A 26,273-nucleotide genomic window follows, 5' to 3' on the forward strand; every position below is an offset into this window, starting at 1 on the left:
AGGGAAAACGGGAGAGAACTCGTCAAAGGGGAAGGCGGAGGGCAGCGGGGTGGTGGGAGCAGAGAGGAGAGGCAGAGGTGAGGGGTCAGGAGGCAAAGGCTGGGGCACTGAACAGGCCAGACGCCTGCAGGGGCCCCAGATCCGAAATGACACTGAGAGCAAGAAGCCGTTCTCTCCCGCCTGGGCTCTCCCAGCCTCCTTGTTTCCCTGGAGCAGACATCCCTAGGCCTCAGACTTCTCTCCCCCTCCCCTTCCTGATTTCAGGCCACAACATCCCCTGCCCCTCCCTTCCAAGCCCAAGGTCCCAAAAACCTGACGAGAAAGCCAGCCCGCCTGGCCAAGCTGGGAGCAGCGCAGACGCGCCACCACCACCCAAAACCCGGGACAAGTGCCTGGCCTTGGGGTGGAGACCCTCTCCAGAGCTCTGAAGGGTTTCCTGTGAATTTCTTTCCGTCAAAATAAAAATGCAGCCAAAGCAGGGATTTAAAAAGCCGGTAGCTCCCCCACCCCCACCCTTCTAGTGGTTGGAACATCCTGAGCAACAGAAAAACCAAAAGCCAGCCTTGGAGGAGCCCAAACACCACCAGGGAACATTCTGGGCCAAGTATGTCCTGCCCCCCGCCCAGGCAAGGGGTAAAAAGAGCCTGTGAGAGAGGCCTGCCCTGGAGACAAGGCCCCACACGTGGGTATTGGGTGAGGGGCAAGGGGCTAGCCACCCTCTACTCTCCTCCTCCTCTCCCTGCCCATCTGCAAAGACCAGACTCTTTGTCTGTTGTCACCCATTCCCCCAGCTTCCCCTGTGTCATTTGGCACATAGCTGGGGCCTGGGAGACCTCGTAGTCTTAGTGCTTACCCTCCCCCTGCCCAGGGCACTCCCTCTGTCAAGTAGCCTGGAGCTCACCCTGGACCCAGCTGTGCCACCTTCCTCTTCCCACTGGCATCAGACACTGTAACTGGCAAGTGGGCACCCAGAGGACTGGCCAGCTGGGATGGGGCTGTCCCCTGAACCTAGGATCTGTCGGCCTGAGCCATCCAGTGCTGGTCTCCTGTGGCCAGGAACAGCCCCTCTCACCCATCCCACAGTCCTGGGGCCTCCACCCAGTACATCTTGGCACCACTCAGCCACCACCCTCAGAGACCCTTCAAGGGGCTCTGACCACTGGGGTGGGATGAAGGGTTCAGGATATTTTAAGGAGATTATGATGGGGGGGGGCAATGGTGCTTGTTCAGCTGTGGGGACTGGGTGCCTGCGGTCTCCGGGTGTGGTCTCCAGGTGTGACTCTCCCCTTAACCGCGCCCCCAGCCCTCCCTGCTTCCCACTGGGTTAGTCTGGCAGTCAGGACAGGGAGGGGAGGGGCTCTCACGCTCGGCCGGCGCCATACAAAGCCCCATTAAAGCGCTGCCCGCCGGCTGACCGCGGCGAGACTCGCGTCCGCCCGGCCGTCCAGGCGCGCTTCCTCCCTCCTTATGGCCAGGGCACCGGGCCCAGGGCACCGGGCCCAGTGTGTATGGGTTGGGGGGAGGGAGGCGGTGGCATGGAGACTCAAACTTGAGCAGCGCAAACAAATAAGTTCAGGGAACGCCTCCCACCCGTGTAAACTCTGGCCTCTAAGACACACCCATATCTACCCACACCTCTCCCCAGCCCCCCCAAAAAACATGGGGAAAGGATGTAGGGAGAGAAGCAGGATCTGAGAGCAGGGGGTTCGGGGGTCGAGGTTCTGGGGCCATGGTCCTAGCTGCACACGGTCTCCAGCTGGGGACAGGGTCCCCGACCAGGGCGCGGGCGCATGTCCGGGCGCGAGGGGGTTAAGCCCGGTGGCCTCGACGCTCCACGTAGGAGCTGGCTCCATCTGCCGGCTGCGGTCAGGGCCGCTGTATAAGTAGGGCAGGAGACCAGAGGGCCGAGAGCGAGCCGCTGCCCGCGCCGCGCCGCCGCTGCCCCGGCCCCAGCCCAGGCGTCCCCGCCATGGCCCGCCCGGTGCTCTTGCTCAGCCTCGGCCTCCTGGCTGGCCTCCTGCCGTCGCTGGCCGCCTGCCCCCAGAACTGCCACTGCCACGGCGACCTGCAGCACGTCATCTGTGACAAGGTGGGATTGCAGAAGATCCCCAAGGTGTCGGAGAAGACCAAGCTGCTCAACCTACAGCGCAACAACTTCCCGGTGCTGGCTGCCAACTCTTTTCGCGCCATGCCGAACCTCGTGTCGCTGCACCTGCAGCACTGCCAGATCCGCGAGGTGGCGGCCGGCGCCTTCCGGGGCCTCAAGCAGCTCATCTACCTGTACCTGTCCCACAATGACATCCGCGTGCTGCACGCCGGCGCCTTCGACGATCTGACCGAGCTCACCTACCTCTACCTGGACCACAACAAGGTGACCGAGCTGCCCCGGGGCCTGCTCTCTCCGTTGGTCAACCTCTTTATCCTACAGCTCAATAACAACAAGATCCGCGAGCTGCGCGCCGGGGCCTTCCAGGGAGCCAAGGACCTGCGCTGGCTCTACCTGTCGGAAAACGCGCTCACTTCCCTGCAGCCCGGTGCCCTGGATGACGTCGAGAACCTCGCCAAGTTCCACCTGGACAGGAATCAGCTGTCCAGCTACCCCACAGCTGCTCTGAGCAAGCTGCGGGTGGTGGAGGAGCTCAAGCTATCCCACAACCCTCTGAAGGCCATTCCGGACGGTGCCTTCCAGTCCTTTGGCAGGTACCTGGACACCCTCTGGCTGGACAACACCAACCTGGAGAAGGTGAGCACCTGGTTGCAGAGCTCTGCTCTGGCCCCTTCTTCCCTCCTCGGAGGCCCAGCCCAGGGAGCCAAAGCCACAGCTGGGCATCCCCTCTCCTCTGCCCTCTGGTTACCTCAAAGGCGAGAGGCCTGGGTGACAGGCTCTGCCACCTCTGCCCCTCACCTTGTCACACTCCCGTACCCATACCTGCCCAGCTGCCTCTGGCCACTGCCCTTCAGGAGTCACGCTTATAAAAGGAGCGAGGGGCTGCCCTGGCCCCACGAACAGTGCCCCCACACCCACCACTGTGGGCAGCAGCCACCTTTTCCTACTGGGCCTTCTGCCCCTCCCCTGTTGTTTTTTTTTTTCCTGTCTCCAGTAAACCTACCACCCCATAAAGGGAGGTTTGTTTATTGAGGAGCTTTCCAGAGGAGCTGGGTGAATCAGGCCCACAAAGAGACCCTGTTCCTGGTGGGGGCTGGGCATGTGTGCTAAGGTGGGGAGGGGGTGGGACTGGGGGAGTGAGAGCAGAGCAAATACCTGAGAAAGATGCTTCTCCACCCCACCCAGAGGCCCTGGTGAATCTGCCCTTCATTGCTCAGGTTCATTTAAACTGAGTTAAGGAAGGCTGGGCAAGGGGACCAAGGGCTACCCCAAGCTGCAGATACAGTGCCCGTGGGTTCCACAAGGGGGCAAGGCAAGAGCTGAGCACCCTGGACAACCCTTGGCACAAAGCTCACATGTCTCCCCAGGGAAAACTGGCTGTGCCTCACTTTCCCCCTTTGCCCACCTCCTGGCTGCATCCCCAGTCCTTCCTCCCCAGTGATGTCCAGCTTAGGACTGGAAAACTGTCCCAGTACCAGAGGCTTTAGCCTGGAGGTTTGGGTGGGAGCCAGGGAAGGTGAAGAGGACAGTGACCAAGGCAGTCTGTTTACCAGGGAACTTCACACCCCAACCCCCTGGGCCATAGGCATGGAGACGAGGGCAGAAGCCAATCTGTGTGGATAGATGGAGCCTGCTGTAACCTGACCTTCAGCCTACCCACCCCCCCTCCAGCTGAAGTCAGGGGCCCCCGTGTCCCACCAGAGCCAGAATGGCCTTTTAGTGGGCAGGAGAGGCGGGTGTCAGGGAAGGCCAGGCAGGAACCATGGCGCCTGGGCCAAGATGTGGGCACCAATAGAACATTTCCTCTGGAGCCACCCAACCGAGCCAAAGTCTCCACCAAGGAGGCTCCACAAATAGTGTCTGGCAGGCAGTGAGGGAGCTGTGAGGATAGAATTTGGGGCAAGTCCCAGCACCCTGGGGCTGTGGGAAGCCTGGGCCCACTGCCCACCCCACCAAACACTGACCGGTTTCACCGTGTGCCAGCTTGGGCCACTGGGGCCAAACTCTGGCCGCCTCCCCAGGCCGTGTTTGTGCAGGGTGTGTAGTGCCAAGGGAAGAGGAGCTGGGTGGGGTCCTGCAGCTACTGTTTACTTGCTGGTGTGACCCTGGGCAAGGGACTTAACTTCTTAGCTTCTGAGAGCCTCCGTTTTCCCCTCTGCACATTGGAAATAGCATCACTTATCTCAAAGGGTGCTTGTATAGACTAGGTCATCTGACTCAGACAACTTGGTCACACTGCTTGGAAAACAGTGGAACACCTCACAGTGCCAACATGTATACCCAGGGGAAGATGGGACGGAGAGGCTGGGGGCCGGGGCTGGGTGCTCACTCATGCCCACCCCACTTCCCAGTTGTCGGACGGCGCCTTCCTGGGTGTGACCACATTGAAACACATCCATCTGGAGAACAACCGCCTGAGCCAGCTGCCCTCCAACTTCCCCTTCGATGGCCTGGAGACCCTCACTCTCACCAACAACCCCTGGAAGTGTTCCTGCCAACTCCAGGGTCTTCGGCGGTGAGAACAGTCCTCACCCCCTCCCAGAACCCACCCGCATGTGATGGAATGGGGACACACTGGCCTTGTCCTAGGACCCCTGGGCATATGTCCTAGGTTGGCTACCTAAGAGGTGTGGGACTCTGGGAGCCTCAGTTTCCCCAAAGGTAAAATGAGGATGACAGCCCTAGACTATCCTGGAGCCAAGTCAGCCTGGCCCCATGGCTCACTGTCCCCTCTCCCAGCATTCCGCCTTCTCTTTCCCAACCCCAGCAACTCTCTGTTTCTCCAGGTGGCTGGAAGCCAAGGCCTCCCGCCCAGATGCCACCTGCGCCTCACCTGCCAAGTTCAGGGGCCAGCACATCCGTGACACGGCTGCCTTCCGCGGCTGCAAGTTCCCCACCAAGAGGTCCAAGAAAGCCAGCCGCCACTGAACAGGTGAGGCCCGGGCGGGCAGTTGCCCCACTCCCCTCTCGGAAGGTGCCAGCAAGTAAGGAGGCTGTCCTAGGATACTCCCTCCTCTCCATTTGCAGGGAGTCGGGGAGGCTGGGACACCGCCTAAGGGAGAAAGCCATCCAGCCCAGGACTCCCACCATTCTCTCCAACCACGGTGCGGCTCCCGCGCCCGCTGCTGGAGTCCTGACCAGCGATGCTTTCCTCCCCGCAGGTCCTGACCCAGCCAGTCCTGGTGACTGGCCTCTGCCTTCTGCTGGAGAGACTACTGACCTTCCCCCCCGGCCCCCCCAAACTTCTCCTCACAGCCTCTGCTGATGCACAGAGCTGCCCACACCTAGACTCGTCCTGGCAGGGAGGCCTCAGACACCCCAGTACAAACCCAGCTCCCCTAACGCTGTCCAGGAGGGGACACGGAGCCCCTCTGTGACCGTTATTCCTGGCCCACTACCATGACTCTCTTGGAAGAGATGTTGCTGAGACCCCCGGGTTCCCCAGATCCAGAAGGAGCTGCCCTCAAGGACGGCCACCCCTCCGAACTGTCCTTACCTCTGCTCCCCTCTTCCCACCATTTGGAAACAAACCTCAGATTCTCGCCATCCCCCCTTCCTTCCAGAAAGGGTCTTAAGCCTGTTTCCCAACTCCGCCAGCCCCTGCCCGCCAGGACGCTCTAGCCGGATGCCTGTGCTGTGCCACATATCCTCCCAGGCTGCAATCTTTCCCCAGATTTCTATAAATATAAATATACGGATGTATAATATTCCCTCCCCTGTCACTTACGTCCATGCCCCGGGGGCTGCTGCTGAGGTCAGCCTGCATTCGCCCACACCTGCTCCCTGCAGTGAGGGCTGGCCGAGGCGCCACGGCAGGGCCCAGGGCTTGTGCTCGTTCGTCCCTACTCCTGTCATCCTGGCCTGGCCCAGCCTGCCACCCTGGCCCCCGCCGCCACTCACCACCAGCTCCTTCATGTTCAGCTTGTTGATGAGGGCTCGGATCAGCTCTGGGGGCGTAGAGGACCCAGCGATGACACCTGAATCGGACAGAGGGCTGGCACCGCTCCCCCTCTCCCCCATTCCTATACCTGGCAACTGGCCTGGGCCTGGCCACCCGGGGGCAATGGGGAGTTGCCTCCCTCCCACCCACATTTCTAAAGTGACCTTCATATCCCCTAAAAAAAGACTGGAGCAGATCTGGCTCACCCAGGCCAGCCCTGGGGGGGCAAGTCCCAAGCAGCTCCCTCCCCACGCCTTGGGCCCCACCCCACCTCCATTCAGGGATGAGATGTCGTAGCTGGAGAAATCTGGCTGGTTCAGGACGTCCACGAACATTGTGGGGGTGCCATAGAGGAAGGTGCCTCTGTACAAGGGGAAGGATCTCAAAGTTAGGCTTGGAAGTGGAAAGGAACTCCCTCTCCTGTCCCACCCCACCCCGAACCTGCAGCAAGGGCCAAGGCCAAAGTTGCAGATCCAGGCAGGAGAAGCTCTTCAGAGGCAAGACCTGGTCCTCTCCTGGGACCCCCACCCCACTTCCCTGCATCTCCTGGTTGGAGGAAGGAGGGAGCTTTGAAAGGGGCAGGCCCCAGGGGCAGGGGTTCTCACCAGTCTGAGTCAGCCTGTCCACCAATGCCCACCTCTCTTTGCTGATGGCCTCCAGGGCCTTCTTGCCATCGAAGATCGGAGAGGACAGGATGAGGGTGGCACCATGCACCATGCACACCATCGTGCCGCCCACGGAACCCAGGCAGTGGTACAGGGGGCAGGGCAGGACCAACCGCAGCTCCTCTGGCTTCTGGAGATGGTGGCACGAGGCTGGGTTTGTCATGGAGCCAGCAGCCCCAGAAGCCAGTGGCAGGGGAGCCCAGCAAGTCCCCTCTCCCTCCCCGCCGCCGCTTCTCTTGGGGGTGTCAGGAAGCCCCACCCCGGGCCACACAGCCCCTCACCTTCTGGTGCATTCTCAGGCGCTCCCCTATCATTCTGGAGTTGTTGACGATGTTGTAGTGGGACAGTGTGGCCCCCTTGGGCCTGCCTGTGGTCCCCTGACAAGAAAGCAGGCTGTAGGCATGCCCCCTTCTCCCCGTCTCCTCCCCACCCTGGGTCACTGCATGAAAGTGCACTGGGCTGGGATCGCTGCCCCAGATCCACTGTTTGTGTGGATTCACACAAGAGCCACCAGATGCCTGAACGGTGCTGGGTTTGTGTTAGATCAGGTCTTGGGCCATTAATTGCATGGGCACATTCCTTCTCTGAGCCTCAGTTTCCCCCACTGCTAAATGAGGGGGCAGGTTCTATCAGCTTTGACCTGAGGTGGCTCAGTGAATCTGTCCCTGCCCTGGGAACAAGAGGGCCAGGAGAGGGTGACGTGCTGCCTTCTGGGGAAGAGAGGAGAGCTAGGACCGGGCACCAAAGCCTTGACTTCGGGGCAGCCCCGGGAGTGTGTCTGCACTCCTGCCCTCCTCTGCTGCCTCCCCACTGCCAGGAAGGGTCACAGGGCCAGAGGCTAGTGTGCCAGCAGCCTACCGAGGTGAACTGGATGTTGATGGGGTCATGGCAGGACAGGAACTGCTGGGCGTGCTGGAGCCGGGCCAGATGCTGCTCAGTGCCGCCGGCCGCCACCACCTCCTCCAGGAGAAGGGTCCCGGGCAGCGGGGCATCCACCGAGATGATGGTGGTCAGATCAGGGAGCCTGGGGGCGGCCAGGAGGGAGAGGTCAGGGCTGAGGGAGACACCAGGTCCAGCCCTGGGGCAGGGGAGGGGGTGAGGGAGTCAGGGCGGCTGCCAGAACACTCGCACCTCTGACTCTGCAAGGCCCCGGGCTGGGCCTTCTCCAGCTCTGGGCAGACTTGCTTCAGGATGTTGTAGTACTGCTGGGTCTTGAATTGCCTGGGGAAGACGAGGGCCTTGCAGCCCACCTGTGGGAGGAGAGACGCCCCCACCATTAGCAGGAAGGCTCTCTCATGCACATGCACCACACCCTGAGACACACATGCACACCATGCCCCCAACACTCAGCACCCACGCAGAATGCACACCACGCACACGACCGCCCTGACACACACGCCACATGCTGAGACACACACGCAGTGTGCCCTGGGAGCCACACAAACACACCCCCAACTCACACACATGCACCACACTCCAAGACACATTCACACACATATGTCACTCCCAAGACACACACACCATGCCCTGAGATACGTACACCAGGACACACACCAACACACACACATATACCGACACACACCGCAGCCTCAGGTCTGACCAGCCATGGAATGGAAGCCTCCCCCCTCCCGCACACAGCCAGAAGAAGGGCAGACTGTGAGTGCCACCCACCTGTGCGTGCCCCCCCTCACCCCTTGACTGCCCCCCTTGACCCTCCCCCAGGAAGGGGTCTGACCTTCTTGAGGACAAACTCGAGTTCCATAGCCTGATAGGCTGGGTTCACCGACACCTGGTGGAGACAGCAAGGGCGTGTCACCATCTCGGGCAGATCCTGTCCCTCCCACGGCCCCGCCAGCCACAGGAGGCAGAGAATCAGTGTGTAGTTAGCACCCTGTGCACTTGGGGCCTCCGCAGTGGGCTCCAAGAGAAACCATCCAGGAACATACCCATCCCAGTTTGTGCCAGGCCAGCCCCTCCTCACCAGAATGATGCCTGCCTGGGCGGTGGCCAGTTGCATGAGCACCCATGCATACGAGTTGGGTCCCCACATGCCCAGCCGGTCGCCCTTGCAGAGGCCGATGCTCAGGAGCCCAGAAGCAGCTTTGTCCACCTGGTGTAAACAGATGGGCAAAAGGGGTGAGATGGGGACAAGCAGGCAAGGGCCTATGACCCCCACCCTCAGCCCAGGGGTTCCCAAGCTCAGTGTGCAGATTCCCAGGCCTCAGTGGGTCTGGAGTGGAGCCTGGGAATATGCATAATTAACAATGACCCCGGGAACTTCAGGGCCCCCTCTGCCTCAGCTCTGTCCCCTTCTACCATACGCCAGGGTTGTCAGGCAGCCCCAGTGAGCCGTCCCAAGCCAAGGACCCTCCCTCGCCCTCACCTTCCTGGCTCTGCTCAGGCAGGGCATCTCAGGGGCTAGCATCAGCCCACTTGGAGGTTTCCAGGTCAGGACCCACCTCCTCCTTAAGCTGTGCAAAGGTCAGCCTGATGTTTTCCTGGAGGACGATCAAGGCCTCCTGGTCTGGGACCCTCTGTGCTGTGGCTTCCAGGCACTGCCCCACGGTCTTGCTGATGAGATGCTGGCTGGTGTGGCCCTGGACATAGCTGAAGCCTCCGAGGGGCAGGGGGGCCATGCGGTCCACATCTCCAGAACTGTGGGGAAAGGGGATGTGGACTTGACTGCACCAGGCTGGGCCTCTGGCACCAAGGGCCTGTCCAGCTGGGCTTACAATGGGTTGGGGACAATTGGGTCTGGTTCAGATCTTCTTGAGAACCCCTGATGGGGTTCCCCTTTTCCCTATCTAAGCTTAATCCCAAGGCAGCAGGAAGGGGTTTGCCCCAAGCTGGGGGCAAAGGGCCTTCCCTCTCCCTCCTGGGAGGCCGACGTACTCCAGGCAAGACCCCCATATCCACCAGGCAGGATCCTACAAAGTGTGATGCACCCGCACCCCCATTCTCTGCCTCCTGGGGAAGGCCACTGGGGCCCGTCCTGAGGAGCCAGCCAACTCGTGCTTGGACCCAGAGCTGGAGCTCAAGGTTCCTGGCTCCTTGGTGGGCCCGTCTCTCTCCTCTGGGCCTGAAGCTCAAAGGCTGAATCAGAGATTCAGGAGGCAAAACAGAAGCCCTTGTAAGAGAGGCTCCTGTCACCCGCAGGCCCACCAGGGGCCGAGCGCCACCTAGAAGCTGGGCACCTGCAGGTGAGGACACCCTCTGGGCTCCAAAGGGCCCCCAGGCTAGGAGCTCCCACTCACACCTGAGGCCGCAAAGTGGGGACGTTCCGTCTCTAGTAAGAGGCTGGGCCAAAGCTGCCAGCCTGGGCAGAGAGGATGAGGCAGATGTCAGCCAAGCAAGGGGCAGCCAGAGTCCGAGAGGGCTGGGCTGGGGGTGGCATGGAGGGGAGGAAGCAGCCTGCCCAGGAGCCGGCTTGGGTCCTCGGCTGGGCCAGGGCTTTCTCTTGCCGCTGGAACTCCTTGCTCAGGAGCCTGCTCTACCCACCACTTATTAACTGCAGGACACTGGGAAAATTATCCAGAGTCTTTGTTGATTCTTCTGCATAATGGGGATGAATAGACTCGTTTTGCCTATTTGATAGGTTAACATGAGGTCCAAATGAGAACAGGCCTGCTAAGGCGCTTTGGAAACAATGAAGTGCTGCAGAGATGGGCATTTTACCCTCCGTCTGTGCATTTACTGAGCATTCATCCACTCGACACCCACTCACTGTGCACCCAAACATGCCAGGCCCTGTGCTAGGACTGGAGAAAGAATAAGGCACAGCCCTTCCCTTAAGGAGCTCACTCTCCTGGAGGGAATTAGACCTATCAGCTCCTTGTGGGTGGAGAGAGCCTGGTCAATGCGGCAGATAGAGCCGAGAGGCGGCCTGCAGGGTGAACCCTGCCCTCAAATGCCCCCCTCCCATCGTCTCAGGCAGAGGGTCAGGATCTCACTCTCTACCCACTGGCTGTCCCATCCAAGCTGGGTTAGAGTGACCTCTCTTAGACCCGGGCTCTGGAGCCACCCAAACTCGAGCCTCTTCAGCCCTACAGAATAATCTTTTCTTTTTTTTAAAGATTTATTTATTTATTTAATCCCCGGTTGTCTGTTCTCTGTGTCTATTTGCTGCGTCTTGTTTCTTTGTCGGCTTCTGTTGTCGTCAGCGGCACGGGAATCTGTGTTTCTTTTTGTTGTGTCATCTTGTTGTGTCAGCTCTCCATGTGTGTGGCGCCATTCCTGGGCAGGCTGCATTTTCTTTTGCGCTGGGCGGCTCTCCTCACGGGCGCACTCCTTGTGCGTGGGGCTCCCCTACGCGGGGGACACCCTGCGTGGCACGGCACTCCTTGCGCGCATCAGCACTGCGCATGGGCCAGCTCCACACGGGTCAAGGAGGCCCGGGGTTTGAACCGTGGACCTCCCATGTGGTAGACGGACGCCCTAATCAGTGGGCCAAGTCCGTTTCCCAGCCCTACAGAATAATTAACCAGTGTTTACTCCTACAACAAATATGGAGGGAAAACCCAGCATGCTCCAGGCCCTGTGCTAACAGAGCAACAAGACCAAATACTGTCCCTGTCCTTGCAGAGCAGAGTCTGATGGGAAAGAGGGAGGCTGCGTCAGCCTTGGTCATGATGAATGAATATTCAGAACCTGAGACAAGCCTTTTTCAAAGAGAGGGATCAGGTCCTACAAGCACCTGTAAGAAGGAAACTGGGATCACCTGGGGGTTTCAAGGAACACTTCATTGAGGAATGTTGTCTGAGCTGAGAGCTGCTGAGGAAGAGAAGTATTAACTAGCAAAGCATGGGGAGGAGAGCATGTCCAGCAAAGGAAAGCTTGTGCAAAGGCCCCGTGGCTGGAAGGTACACAGTGTTTGAAGAATTAAAAGTGGTAGTGTGGGGAAGAAGATGTGGCTCCCGCGTACCACATGGGAGGTCCCTGGTTCGATTCCCAGTGCCTCCTAAAGAAGACAGCAAGCTGGCATGACAGGCAGGCATGGCAACCTGACACAACAAGATGACACAACAAGAGAAACAGGGAGGAAAAACATAATGAGACACAACAAAAACAGGGAACGGAGGTGGCTCAAGCAATTGGGTGCCTTCCTCCCACATCAGAGGTCCTGGGTTTGGCTCCCAGTGCCTCCTAGAAGAACAAGAAAGATGAAAAGACACGGCAAGTGCAAACAATGAGAAGGTGGGGAGAAAAAAAAAAAGTGGCTGTGTCACTGGAGTACAGAGCAAGGGGGAATGCTGGGAGAGGTGAGTGGGAGCCAGGCCAGGCAGGCCTTTCTCCCAAGAGGAGAGACAACCACTGAAGGATGTGGGTGAGAGGGATGACTGGGAGGTACACCCACCTGAGGTCACAGGGTCCAGTGTAGATGCTGACCCTGCAGCAACCTACTCAACCCAGGTAACACAAGGCCAAGAAGGGCCAGGCCTCATCCTGTCCCTGCAGAGTGAGTTAGGCCCAGAAACTCCAGGGTCTGGGATTAGGTGCTTTCCCCAGCCACAGGCCGAGTGAGCACACAGTATTTATGAACCGAAGAGGGAGGATGGAGAGCTGTTGAGACAGGATCCATGACCACAGACTGAGCCCCTCAACGGCCCTCCCCTACCCTGCAGGGGCATAGACAAAGCTTCCTCCGCCAGTGTCACTCCCCTCCAGGCTTGTAGTCCATGGAGAGCTATATCAGAACCATCGCAGGAGATTAAAGAGAATGCACATTCCTGGGCCCCTCCAAGGTCTACTAATTTGGAACTTCTGAGGACTGCACCGAGGTATATGCACCCCTCCCCCCCAGTTGTCTGCTCTCTGTGTCCATTCACTGTGTGTTCTTCTGTGACCGCTTCTATCCTTATCAGCGGTACTGGGAATCTGTGCTTCTTTTTGTTGCATCATCTTGCTGTGTCAGCTCTCCGTGTGTGCGGCGCCATTCTTGGGCAGGCTACACTTTCTTTCACGCTGGGTGGCTCTCCTTACAGGGCACACTCCTTGTGCGGGGGGCTCCCCTACATGGGGGATACCCCTGCATGGCAGGGCACTCGTTGCACGCATCAGCACTGCACGTGGGCCAGCTCCACACGGGTCAAGGAGGCCCGGGGTTTGAACCGTGGACCTCCCATGTGGTAGGGGGATGCCCGATCCATTGGGCCAAGTGTGCTTCCCGGTATAGGGCATTTTTAAGACTCTCCAAGTAATTCTGATGTAGGAGTGGGAGGAGGAGTGGCTCGTGGACTACACCTTTCTGGGGGATGGGGTGGGGGGATTTTTTATCATCTATATATATCATAAAATTTGCCATTTTAACCACTTATAAATGTATAAGTCAGTGGCATTAATTACATTCAAAATGTTGTGCTACCATCACCACCTTCCATTACCAAAACTCTTTCATCACCCCAAATAGAATCTATGTACCCACTAAGCAATAACTGCTCATTCCACCTTCCCCCTCAACTCCTGGTAACCAACCACGAATCTCCTTTCAGTCTCTATGAATTTGCATAGTCTAGATATTTCAATAAGTGGAAATACGTAATATTTGTCCCTTTGGGTCTGGCTTATTTCACTCAGCAAAATGGTTTCAGAGTTCATCAGTGTTGCAGCACGTATCAGACCTCCACTCCTTTCTGTGGCTGAATTATATTCCATTATATGGATAGGCCACATCTTGCTCTTCCATTCATCTGTTGATATGTGGACGGACCACTCTTTGACAACCACTCTACTGGCAATCCAAGCATCCCCAACCTGCCTTTCACTCATTTATTTAGTAAGCACCTACTGTGTCAGCCCTGTGCCAGGAGTTGCATTTATTTAGTAAGCACCTACTGTGTCAGCCCTGTGCCAGGAGTTGCATTTATTTAGTAAGCACCTACTGTGTCAGCCCTGTGCCAGGAGTTGCATTTATTTAGTAAGCACCTACTGTGTCAGCCCTGAGCCAGGAGCTACGGATGCAGTGATGAGTAAGACCCGGCAGTGTCTGCTCTCTCCTAGGGGTGCTCGGGACCTCGTCAGGTTTCCTCTCTCCGACATCCTCCCTTCCACAACTGCCACCTTGACACCTTGAGACTCCTGAACGAGCCTGGCTTCCCTCCTCCTGGCCCCGGCCATGCAAAGACGCACTTACTTCCGTCTGGCCAGCAGGTTGGGGCATCCCCCAGGCCCCAGGCTCTCCTCAAGACAAAGTCTTATCGGGGCCTTCCAGCCCCTCCCTCCACAGGCAGCCCCTCCCATTTCATACTCTCCTTCAGCTCCACCTGCTGCCCTGCGTACTTCACTCAGATCCCACACTTCCTGGGGCCCTCGGGCCACCCTCTTCTGAGATCTGTCAAGGTCTCAAGCAGAAAGCAGGTCCTCTTTCCACCCCGCTCCTGCCGAAGGGAGGTCCTGCTTGTCCCTCTAAGTCCCCCTCCCCTTCAGCCAGGGACTGGCTACCAAGGGGTGCTTCTTAGCCCAATGGGCCCCCGGGCCCTCAGCCGGAGGACTGCCAGGCACATCTGAAGAGAGTCAGGGTCAATGTCAGGGCCCACACCACCCCATGATGGCCCATGGACCCTGGAGCAGGAACGGTCACCTATACACAGTCCCGAGTTTATTTTATATTTTTAGCATTTTTAGATTTTACCAAATAATTAAGCAGATAGTACACACCCACCCTACCCCCACCCCTGTTTCCCCTATTATTAACATCTTGTAGTTGTTACAATTAATGAACTGATGCTCATTATTATTATTATTCACAATAGTCCATAGTTTCCATTAAGGTTCATTCTTTGTATTGACATGATCTACAGGTTTAGACAAATGTCCAGGGACATTTTTGTTTTTTTTATCAGGAGGCAGCAGAGTGGTGAGATCAGGTTGTTTCTACTCCTCCTAGGTCACCGCTCTGCTTGAAAAAGCAGTGTGATTTACCTCAGTTTCCCTCTCCAGGGCTTCTGCACCAAGGGCACTGGGTATGGACAGGGAGGGCAACTTGGGGAAAAGAACCTTCTGGATTAAGGCTAGGAACTCAGCTTTGTAGTTTGGATCCCCCAAGTATCAACCAACTCCTAGGTTAAATGAGCACTGGTTCCTGGGGATGGGGTGGGTCAGACAGTTTCTGGAGAGGAGGGCTCAAAGCTGCTCATGACCCCTGAGGTTTAAATAGGAGTGGGCCACTTGGCCAACCATCCACAGCTGTTGTGATAAGCAAGGACCATGGATAGCTCCTGTTCACTGACTGCTTATGCCTTGTGGGGGAGAATTTCTGGGAAAAACAAGGTGTGCAGTGCAGGGGGGTCCCCTGTAAATGGGAAAGGAGACCCTGTCATCTCATGGGAGAGTCTGTGAAGACAGGGGCCGATGGGAAGGCTATTCTGAGTTGGACTCCAGAGCCTGGGAGGCTTCTGTCTGCACCTTCTCGGAGGTCCTAATGGAATAAAGCCCTTGTTGCCTGCGGCAGCAACTTCAGCGACACATCCCAAATTCCCTTCTCTTCCTCTGGGTCTCCCTCTTCCCGTTCCCTGGAATGACCTTCCAAATAAATTACTTGCATACAAGTCCTTGTCCTTGGGGGAGGAGGGAATCCAAATTAAGACAACAGATTTCTCCTCTCTGGGCCTCAGCTTCCCCATCTACAAAGTACAGGGACAGGATCAGTGATTATTCTCAAATGAAAGAAGATATATCAAAATTTCCTGGGGGAAGTTTTCTCAAAGAGTTGTAGTGATCCACTGACCTAAGCCAAGCTACTGGGGCAGAAAGTGAAGAATTGTCAGACTCTGTGGTTCTGCCAGCTCTCACACCGAACCATTCATAGGTTGACAAACCTAAAGAACTGTGGAGATTGTTCCAGATGGCCACCATGACTCCCCTTAAGAGAGGCTGTGTAGGGAAGCAGCTGTGGCTCAAGCAACTGAGCTCCAGTCTACCACATGGGAGGTCCCGGGTTCAGTTCTCACGCCTCCTAGAGAAGATGAGCAAGACAGTGAGCTGGTGTGATGGGCTGGCACAGCAAGCTGACACAACAAGATGGTGCAACAAGAGACACAAAGAGGAAACACAATTGGAGACACAACAAAGCAGGGAGTGGAGGTGGCTCAAGCGATTGAGTGCTCTCTCCCACGTGAGAGGTCCCAGGTTTGGTTCCCAGTGCCTCTTAAAGAGAAGACAAGCAGGCACAGGGAGTAGATAGCGAGTGCAAACAACAGGGGGGAAGGGGGATAGGAGAAAGGGGTATAAACAATAAAATAAATCTTTAAAAAAAAAAGAGAGGTTGTGTATTCCTAACTTCTACCTCATAGGCACATTTTTGCTCACTGGGAAATAAGCATGCTCTTTTTGGGGGGCAGCCGGGGGGGGGTGTGCTGAAGTGGTACTTGCCAGAGCAAACATGTGGAGAAAACCTGCTTAAGAAAGAAGCCAATACAGGGGAAAGTGGAGAGAAGATATATGGAGAGAAAGACAGGCAGTGACAGGCTGAACCTTGAGTCAATCTACTCCGGACTTTATACTTTCAAAAGCCAATAATTTCCTCTCTAAATTTAAGCCAGTTTGAGTTGTTTCTGTTGCTTACAATTACTGAATCCTGACTCTACGCATTCCACATTCCATGAATAACCATTGTCCTTGAAGGCCTAGCGGGCCACTCCCCATGGCCAGACATCTGCATTCGGAGGTAGTAGAGTGCAAATCTCAGCCACTTTTTTGGTTTCAAAGCACTGAAAGTCCCCCAGGCCTTCTGCCTCATAATAGGCATCCTTCCATTCTCACAACAGCCAGAACCACATTTGATTTGGAACTTGGTTTTCCATTCACTCACCATGGTTTTCAGATAGACAGTAGCAAACTAATAGGCTGGTTCATTTGGGGGGAAAAATCCAGTCTGTCACGTGTGCTATCTCCTTTATCCTCACAGCAGCTCTGACGGGTGGTGCAACAGTGGCCATGGGGAACCAAGACTACCCTTCCCAGCTTCCCTGGCAGCCGGTGGCCATATGGTGAAGTTCTGGCCAGTGGGATTTCAGGAGAGGCGTGTGCAATTCCTGAAAAGAATCCTTTAAGGGAAGGGGCATGTTCTCTTTCTTCTTCCTCCCTGAAAGGAATGCTGCCTGTGCCAGGAAAGGATGGCAACCTTGGGCACGACGAGCAACAAGAGAGAAGAAGCCCTGAAGCCTTGGCAGGTGATGTGCTGTACCAGCCAGAGATGGACTATCTCCCAGACAGAGAAACTTACATCTCCTTTAAGCCACCGTTCATTTTATTTCTTTATTGCAAATAAACCTAATTCTAAAAGAATATAAATGGGCATTATGAACTCTCATTCTACAGGTGAAGTTGAAGTACAAAGAAGCCAAGGGACCTGTCTGGATGGTAAAGAGCCGAGTTAGAAGTGGAGAGCCCAATGCACCTGCCTCAGCATTACAGTTCTGCCTGTGCACACCCAGCCCTGGACCTGTGGAGAAGGGAGTGGGTGTGGGCAGTTCTTGTTCTTTCTGGCTGGATTAATCCCCTATCTAGTCATCAGAAACTGTTTAACCTCAGTGTATTTTCCCCACAATTCATACTATCCAGTCCCAAGAAACTGGAGCTGAGGTAGGGCAGGGTGGAGGTAGAAACAGGACAGACAGCTCTTCCAGAGTTAAAAGGTTCTAGAAACTCATATCAACATAATTCCCCATAAACAAGAACCACCCATCATTTCAAAAGCCCAAGAGCAAACAGAACTAATTCTTTTTCCCTCCTCCACTGTACACACCCAAATGCCTGAGCAAAAAAGCAGTCACTTCTTTTTTTCTTAAACACAGATCCCTTTTACAACCTGAAAAAGACAAAGAGATTTGGTTTTAGAAAAAAAGAATTTTTGTTTTTTTGTTTTTTAAGGGTGGGAGTGGGAAACTTAAAGAGCTAGAGGAGGAGAGCCTTCAATACCAGTTTCTCCCAACTCAAAGAACTAAAGTAAATAGTGAGGCCTCAGCTCTGGCAATTGGGTATTATAAACCCAAAGACCCTCAGAGGCCAGGTGAAATCCCTGCTAAGTAAATCAGCCAGTACAGTTCCACTAAAGGCACCATGAGAGAGTTATACATGAGAATTCTATCCCAGATCTTTTGCTAGATTTAATTTTAAAAGTCAGGAAGCATGGAGTGTCTTTTTGTTGTCATTTTTAAAAAGAATTTTCCTGAGAAGCGACTTGGCCCAACGGATAGGGCGTCTGTCTACCTCATGGGAGGTCCAGGGATCAAACCCCGGGCCTCCTTGACCCGTGTGGAGCTGGCCATGCCCAGCGCTGATGCGCGCAAGGAGTGCTGTGCCACACAGGGGTGTCCCCCGCATAGGGAGCCCCACGTGCAAGGAGTGTGTCCCGTAAGGAGAGCCGCCCAGCGTGAAAGAAAGTGTAGCCTGCCCAGGAATGGTGCCACACACATGGAGAGGTGACACAACAAGGTGATGCAACAAAAAAAAAACACAGATTCCCGGATCTGCTGATAAGGATAGAAGCGGTCACAGAAGAACACACAGTGAATGGACACAGAAAGCAGACAACTGGGGGGGGGGGGGGGGGGTGAGGGGGGGGCGGGGAGAAGGAACAGGAGAGAAATAAATAAAAAGTAAAAAGAATTTTCCTGACTTTTCAGTATCGTTCAACTACTGTGTTCATGCCTTCTTCCCAGTGCATGAGTAGCTGAAACATAAAGAGAGCTCAACTGAATGACTAAATGAATGAATTATAAATAATGTGCATAAAAGTTCAAATAAAAAATGGGCAAAAGACTTGAATAGACATTTCTCCAAAGATGATATACAAATGACCAAAAAGCACATGAATGTACTCCCATCTGAGTAAATCCAAACAGACCAACTCTGAGACACATACTAATCAGAACGTCAAATGCCAAAGACAAAGAGAGAACTCTGAGAGCAGCAAGAGAAAAGCTATGCATAATATATAAGGAATACCCAATAAGAATAAGTGATGATTTATCATCAGAAACCATGGAGGCAAGAAGGCAATGGTATGATATATTTAAGATACTGCAAATCACACACACACAAAAAGCTGGAGCAGCAATATTTATATCAGATGAAATAGACTTTAAAAGCGAAACTGAAGGACTCTTTATATATAAATAACAGGGGCAATTCATCAGGAAGAAATAACAATCATAAATGTATATGCACCTAACCAGGATGCCCCAAGATACATGAGGCAAACACCAGCAAAACTGAAGGGAGAAATAGATATCTCTACAATAATAGTTGGAGACTTCAGCACACCACCTCAGAACATCTGAACAGAAGATCAATAAAGAAACAGAGGGTGGCAGACTTGGCCCAGTGGTTAGGGCGTCCGTCTGCCTCATGGGAGGTCTGCAGTTCAAACCCTGGGCCTCCTTGACCCGTGTGGAGCTGGCCCATGCGCAGTGCTGATGCGCACAGGGAGTGCCGTGCCACGCAGGGGTGTCCCCTGCATGGGGGAGCCCCACGTGCAGGGAGTGCACCCCGTGGGGAAAGTCACCCAGCGTGAAGGAGGGTGCAGCCTGCCCAGGAATGGCGCCGCACACACAGAAAGCTGACGCAGCACGATGATGCAACAAAAAGAAACACAGATTCCCATGCCGCTGACAACAACAGAAGCAGACAAAGAAGATGACGCAGCAAAGTGGACATGGAGAACAGACAACCTGGGTGGGGGGGGGAGGGGAGAGAAATAAATAAATAAATAAATCTTTAAAGGAAAAAAAAAGAAACAGAGAGCTTGAACAATATGATAAATGGACTAAACTTAATAGACATATACAGAACATTGTACCCCAAAACAGCAGGATCTAAATTCTTTTCATGTGTTCATGGATCTTTCTCCAGGATAGACCATATACTGGGTGACAGAGTAGATCTCAATAAATTCAACAAGTTCGAAATTATGGGGACCCAATATGGCTCAGTAGTTGAGCACTGGCTTCCCACATATGAGGTTCTGGGTTTGCTCCCTGGCCCCAGTACCTAAAAAAAAAAAAGATCAAAATCATACAAAGCAATTTTTCTGCATAGCAGAATGAAGTTGGAAATCAACAAGAGGCAGAAAAAGGGAAAATTCACAAATACATGGAATTTAAACAACACATTCTTAAATAATCAGCAGGTTAAAGAAGAAATTTTAAGAGAAACTGATAAATATCTTGAGATGAATGAAAACAAGAACACAACATATCAGAACCTATGGGATGCAGTGAAGGCAGTGCTGAGAGGGAAATGGATAGCCCTCAATGCTTAAAAAAGAAGAAAGAGCTAAAATCAATGACATAACTACACACCTGGAGGAACTAGAAAAACAGCAAATGAATCCCAAAGCAAGAAAAAGGAATGAAATAATGAATATCAGAGCAGAAATCAGTGAAATTAAGAACAAAAAATAAATAAAGGCAGCGGATTTGGCCCAGTGGTTAGGGCGTCCGTCTACCACATGGGAGGCCCATAGTTCAAATCCTGGGCCTTCTTGACCCGTGGGGAGCTGGCCCATGTGCAGTGCTAATGTGCGCAAGGAGTGCAGTGCCACGCAGGGGTGTCCCCCGCGAAAGGGAGCCCCACGCGCAAGGAGCGCGCCCCGTAAGGAGAGCTGCCCAGCGCGAAAGAAGGTGCAGCCTGCCCAGGAACGGTGCTGCACATACGGAGAGCTGACACAACAAGATGACGCAACAGAAAGAAACACAGATTCCCGCTGACAACAGAAATGGACAAAGAAGACGCAGCAAATAGACACAGAGAACAGACAACCCAGGTGGGGGTGGGGAAGGGGAGAGAAATAAATAAATAAATAAATCTTTAAAAATAAATAAATAAAGAGAATTAACAAAACCAAAAGATGGTTCTTGAGGAGATTAACAAAATCAACAAACCCTTCACTAGATTGACAAAGAAAAAAGAAAGATGCAAATAAATGAAATGAAAACAGGGACATTATTACTGACCTCACAGAAATAAAAGAGATCATAAGAGGATACTATGAACAACTGCACGCCAACAAACTAAACAATGTAGACAAAATGGAAACATTCCTAGGAATATACGAACAACCTACACTGACCTTAGGAGAAGTAGAAGACCTCAACAAACCAATCTCAAGAGATTGAAACAGTCATCAAACAATTCCCCAAAATGACAACCTCAAGATCAGATGGTTTCACAGGTGAGTTCTACCAAGCATTCAAAGAAGATTTAATACCAATCCTATTCAAGCTCTTCCAAAAATTGAAGAAGGAATGCTACCAAACACATTCTATGAAGTTAACATCACCCTAATACCAAAACGAGATAAAGATATTATAAAACAAGGAAATTACAAATCCATTTTCCTAATGAATATAGACACAAAAATCCTCAAGAAAATACTTGCTAATCAAATCTGACAACGCATTAAAAAAATTATTCATCATTATCAAGTGGGGTTTTTTTTTCAAACATTTATTATTTATTTATTTCTCTCCCCTTCCCTCCCCCCCGCCCCAACTGTCTGCTTTCTGTGTCCACTTGTATTCTTGTCAGTGGCACCAGGAATCTGTGTCTCTTTTTGTTGCATCATCTTGCAGTGTCAGCTCTCCATGTGTGCGGTGCTGCTCCTGGGCAGGCTGTGCTTTTTCGTGTGGGGCGGCTCTCCTTGCATGTGGGGATCCCCTACGCAGGGGACACCCCTGCATGGAATGGCACTCCTTGCATGAATCAGCACTGTGTGTAGGCCAGCTCATCACATGGGTCAGGAGGCCCTGGGTTTGAACCCTGGACCTCCTATGTGGTAGGTGGACGCTCTATCAGTTGAGCCAAATCTGCTTCCCCAAGTGGGTTTTATACCAGGCATGCAAGGGTGGCTCAACACAAGAAAATCAAACAGCATAATACACCACATTAATAAAATCAAAGATGAAAAGTTGCCATGAGCTAATCGATTGACACAGAAAAGGCATTGAACAAAATCCAACATCCTTTCTTGATGAAAATTACAGAAGATAGGAATTGAAGGAAACTTTCTCAACATGATAAAGGCCATATATGAAAAACCCACAGGTAACATTGCACTCAATGGTGAAAGTCTGAAACCTTTCCCGTCAAGATCAGGGACAAGATGCTAGCTGCCATCACTGTTGTTCAATATAGTACTAGAGGTTCTAGCTAGAGCAGTCAGGCAAGAAAAAGAAATAAAAGGCATCCAAATGAGAAAGGAAGAAATAAAACTTTCACTATTCACAGCTGAACAATCCTAGGAAGTCCTAAAAATCTACAACAAAGCTACTAGAGCAAATGAACGATTTCAGCATTGTGACAGGGTATAAGGTCAATACACAAAAATCAGTGGTATTTCTATATACTAGTAATGTGCAATCTGAAAAGCAGGAAAAAAATTCCATTTACAATAGCAACTTAAAGAATAAAATATTTAGGAATGAAGTTAACCAAGGATGTAAAGCAATTGTATTCAGAAAACTACAATGCATTGCTAAAAGAAATTTAAAAAGAACTAAAAATTGGAAGAACATGCCATGCTCATGGATTGAAAAACTAAATATCACTAAGATGTCAATTCTATCCAAATTGATAGACAGATTAAATGCAATCCCAGTAAAAATTCCACTAGCATTTTTTAAACAAGTGGAAAATACAATTATCAAATTTATTTGGATGGGTAAGGGGCCCCAAATAGCCAGAAACATCTTAAAAAGGAAAAACAAAGTTGGAGGACTCTCACTTCTGGACATTAAATCATATTACTTAGCTACTGTGATTTAAAAAAATAGCATGGTACTGGCATAAAGACAGACACTTAGACCAATGGAACCGAAATGATGGTTCAGAAACAGACCCTCACATCTATGCTCAAGAGATTTTGACAAGCCTGTCAAACCTGCCCAGCTGGGACAGAACAGTTTATTCAACAAATGGTGCTGGGAGGAGAACCAGCAAGATGGTTGCAGAGTAAGGAGCTCCTAGAGTCTGCTCCTGCTACAGGGCAGTTAGTAAACACCCAGAGCTCTCTGGAGCTAGCTGAAGCACCTGTTTGGAGGCTCCAGGAGGCGAGAAGGGCATCCTGCAACATCCTTGAAGGAGTAGAAGGAGAAGACTGCCCATCTGCAGAGAAGACTCGTGAGTAGAGTGCTCCATGCCGTGGAGGCCGGTACCCATCCTCCACTGGAGGCACAAGCTGCCTCGGGAGCTGTTCTGCAGCCGGAATTGAAAGCTCCACTTCCCCAAAACAGGGGAGGAAGAGACGGTTGGGCACCAATTTCAGCTACTGATGAGTAAATTCAGCGGGCTACAGTATGTATACTCCTGAGAACAGCTAAAGTTTGAGCCTGTCCAGGTCGGAAAGAGGCTGGGAGCCACCATCTTAACTCCGCGCCTGACACAAGGGGAAGTGGGGTGGACTGAAAATCTCAGTGCTGATGGGGACCGGCTTCTTTCCATCCAGGTCAGATTGCAGTCTAACCTAGGCCCCAGTGCCTCCTCCAGCAGGGAGGAACCTGCGGGAGCTGCACCAGCCTCTCTGGGAAATTACCCGCCAAGCCGTGGAGGCCTGTGACTATCCTACTCTGGTGGCACGAGCTGCCCCAGGAGCTGTTTTGTGACTGGAATTGGAAGCTCCATTTCCCAGAAACGGGAGGAGGAGATGGCTGGCTGCTGATTTCGGTTACTGATTGGTAACTCAGCTGACTAAGGTGTAACCCTGGGAACAGGTAGGGTGTGAACCAGCCCAAGTCAGAAAGAGGCCAGTAGCCACCATTCTGACTCCGCTCCCAGCCTGAGGGGAAGCAGGGCTGACTGAAACTCTAGAGTCAGCAGGAACCCGTTTCTTTCATGCAGATCAGCCTGCAGCCCGCCTAGGCTTCAGCCCCAGCTCTGGCAGGGAGGAGGCTAAGGAGCCCTGCACCAGCCTATACAGGTAACTGCAGGTAACTTTGGCTGGCATAGACTGAAAATCAGAAGTCTACCAAGGCAACTGCGGTCATCTTGGACCTGTACTGCATAGACTGCTGCCCACACCTGCAGCTCCATCCCTGCCCCAACAGGGGAGAAAGGGATGTGAAGCTTCATCAGTCTCTCTGGGCAACTACAGTCTAGGCCTGCGCTTGGATTATTCCACATAACTGTGACTCTGTCCCTACCCCTGGCAAAGGAGAAAGTTGGAAGAAGCTTCATTGGTCCCTGGAGCAATGAGGGCAGCTTGAGTCTCCACAGCTTACAGCACCAACTACATGCTTGGCTCCAACTGCACAACCAGCAAGGTAGAAAGGATAGGAAGCCCTAAACTAAAGAGAAAAACTTCACCCAGAATAAATACTCTAGTAAGCCAGATACGAAGACACCAACAAAAAATTACAATCCACACCAAGAAACAGGAAGCTATGGCCCAGTTAAAGGAAAAAGATAAGCCTCCAGATGGCATAAAGGAGTTGAGACAACTAATTATAGATGTTCAAACAAATCTTCATAAATTCAATGTAAAGAGATAAAGGATATTAAGAAGACATTGGATGAGCACAAAGAAGGATTTGAAAGCATACATAGAAAAATAGATCTTATGGGAATGAAAGGTGCAATCAATGAATTTAAAAAACATTGGAATCATATAATAGCATATTTGAGGAGGCAAAAGAAAGGATTGGTGAGCTTGAAGAAATGGCCTCTGAAAGTGAACATACAAAAAAAACAGATGAAGAAAAGAATGGAAAATATTGAACAAGGTCTCAGGGAACTAAATGACAGTAAAAGGCATGCAAACATACATGTCATGGGTGTCCCAGAAGGAGAAGAGAAGGGAAAAAGGGCAGAAGGAATATTTGAGGAAATAATGGCAGAAAATTTCCCAACCCTTTTGACGGAAATAGATATTCATGTCCAAGAAGCACAACATACTCCCATCCGAAAAAATCCAAACAGACCAACTCCAAGACACATACTCATCAGAATGTTAAAGGCCAAAGACAAAGAAAGAATTCTGAGAGCAGCAAGAGAAAAGCAATGCATAACATGTAAGGGATATACAATAAGATTAAGTGCTGATTTCTCACCAGAAACTATAGAGGTAAGAAGATAGTGGTCTGATATATTTAAGATACTACAAGAGAAAAACTTCCAGCCAAGTATCTTTTATCCAGCAAGACTGTCTTTCAAACCTGAGGGTGAAATTAGAATATTCACAGATAAACAGAAACTGAGAGAATTTCTAAGCAAGAGACCAGATTTTCAGGAAATACTAAAGGGTGTGCTAGAACCTGAAAAGAAAAGACAGGAGAGTGGGGCCTGGAAGAGTGTCTAGAAATGAAGATTATATCAGTAAAAGTAACTAAAAGTGTCAAAAGAGTGGTGAAAATAAAATATGACAGATAAAACTCAAATAGGAATAAACTTAACCAACGATGTAAAGTACTTGTATTCAGAAAACTGCAACTCAATGTTAAAACAAATCAAAAAAGCCCTAAATAACTGGAAGAACATTCTGTGCTCATGGATTAGAAGACTAAATATCATCAAGATGTCAATTCTACTCAAAATGATATATAGATTTAATGCAATCCTGATAAAAATTCCAGCAGCATTAAAGAAAAAATTGAAAACACAATCATTAAGTTTATTTGGAAGGGTAAGGAGTCCTGAATAGCCAGAAACATCATAAAAAGGAAACGTGAACCCTCATCTCCAGACTTGAAATCATAATACCTACCTATAGTGGTAAAAAGAGCATAGTACTAGCCTAAAGACAGACACAATAGACCAATGGAACCAAATTTATGGTTCAGAAACAGACCCTCACAGGTATGGTCTAAGTGATTTATGACTAGCCTGTCGAAGTCACACAGCTCGGGCAGAACAATCCATTCAACAAAAGGTGCTGAAAGAATTGGACATCTATACCTGAAAGAAGGAAAGAGGACCCCGATCTCATACCTTATCCAAAAATTAACTCAAAATGGATAAAAAAAATAAAAATAAAAGCAAGAACCATAAAACTTCTAGAAGAAATTGTAGGAAAATATCTTCAAAACCTGGTGGTAGATGGTGGATTCTTAAAGGAGATAAAAGAAGGACTGAGTGGACTACTGATGTTTAACGTACGTAGAAGTTTTAATTAGCTTTGCTGTAAAGGTATGGAAATGTGTGGATGGTAACACACAGTGAGTAACAGCTAGTTTATAAATGGGGATCTGACTGAAAATGGTAGTCTAGTTATGTAAATGCCAATTGACAGAATGCTAGAGAATAATCTAGGAAGCAGATAGCATGGTAAACCAAAAGGTAGGTGAGAATTGTGGTTGGTGGTACAGATGCAAGAGTGTCCTTTGTTAGCTGTAGCAGATGTATCTCACTACTGTGGGGTGTTGGGAATGTGGAGAAGCATGGGGAAAATGCAGCTGGAGTGACCTATGGACTCTTAATATAATATTCTTGCATCTATGTGAAAGATGTACTGTGTTGATATTGGGGCAGTATGGAAAATGTGAGCCAAATGTACACTATGGGCATGGTACAACAATCAGATGCTATTATTTTATCTGTAGCAAATGGCATACCACATTGTGGTGTGTTGATG

General features: G+C 51.8%; 2 protein-coding genes across 5 annotated transcripts in view; one reads left to right on the plus strand and one right to left on the minus strand.

Moving 5' to 3' along the window:
- Positions 1-26,273, minus strand: part of ACSF2 (acyl-CoA synthetase family member 2) — a 54,541-nt gene that overhangs the window by 3,820 nt on the left and 24,448 nt on the right. For all 3 annotated transcript variants that reach the window (XM_004446558.5, XM_058283997.2, XM_058283998.2), the window contains exons 2-10: positions 9,172-9,367; positions 8,694-8,822; positions 8,448-8,501; positions 7,844-7,962; positions 7,571-7,736; positions 6,994-7,089; positions 6,685-6,842; positions 6,319-6,410; positions 6,008-6,084 (exon numbers count right to left, since the gene is read on the minus strand). In XM_004446558.5, coding sequence (XP_004446615.1) covers positions 6,008-6,084; positions 6,319-6,410; positions 6,685-6,842; positions 6,994-7,089; positions 7,571-7,736; positions 7,844-7,962; positions 8,448-8,501; positions 8,694-8,822; positions 9,172-9,367 — 1,087 coding nt within the window. The remainder of the gene's footprint in view (positions 1-6,007; positions 6,085-6,318; positions 6,411-6,684; positions 6,843-6,993; positions 7,090-7,570; positions 7,737-7,843; positions 7,963-8,447; positions 8,502-8,693; positions 8,823-9,171; positions 9,368-26,273) is intronic.
- On the plus strand, positions 1,904-16,897 carry CHAD (chondroadherin). 2 transcript variants are annotated; one of them, XM_071210602.1, is made up of 4 exons: positions 1,904-2,743; positions 4,459-4,622; positions 4,894-5,039; positions 16,798-16,897. In XM_071210602.1, exons 1-3 carry the CDS (start codon positions 1,970-1,972, stop codon positions 5,033-5,035), a joined length of 1,080 nt encoding a protein of 359 aa, XP_071066703.1. In that variant the 5' UTR covers positions 1,904-1,969; the 3' UTR covers positions 5,036-5,039; positions 16,798-16,897. The 2 variants fall into 2 exon arrangements, with proteins under 2 accessions (XP_071066703.1, XP_004446614.1); XM_004446557.5 differs by lacking the exon at positions 16,798-16,897 and adding an exon at positions 5,269-5,374.

Source organism: Dasypus novemcinctus, chromosome 21, assembly GCF_030445035.2.
Source record: "Dasypus novemcinctus isolate mDasNov1 chromosome 21, mDasNov1.1.hap2, whole genome shotgun sequence".
Classification (NCBI taxonomy): domain Eukaryota; kingdom Metazoa; phylum Chordata; class Mammalia; order Cingulata; family Dasypodidae; genus Dasypus; species Dasypus novemcinctus.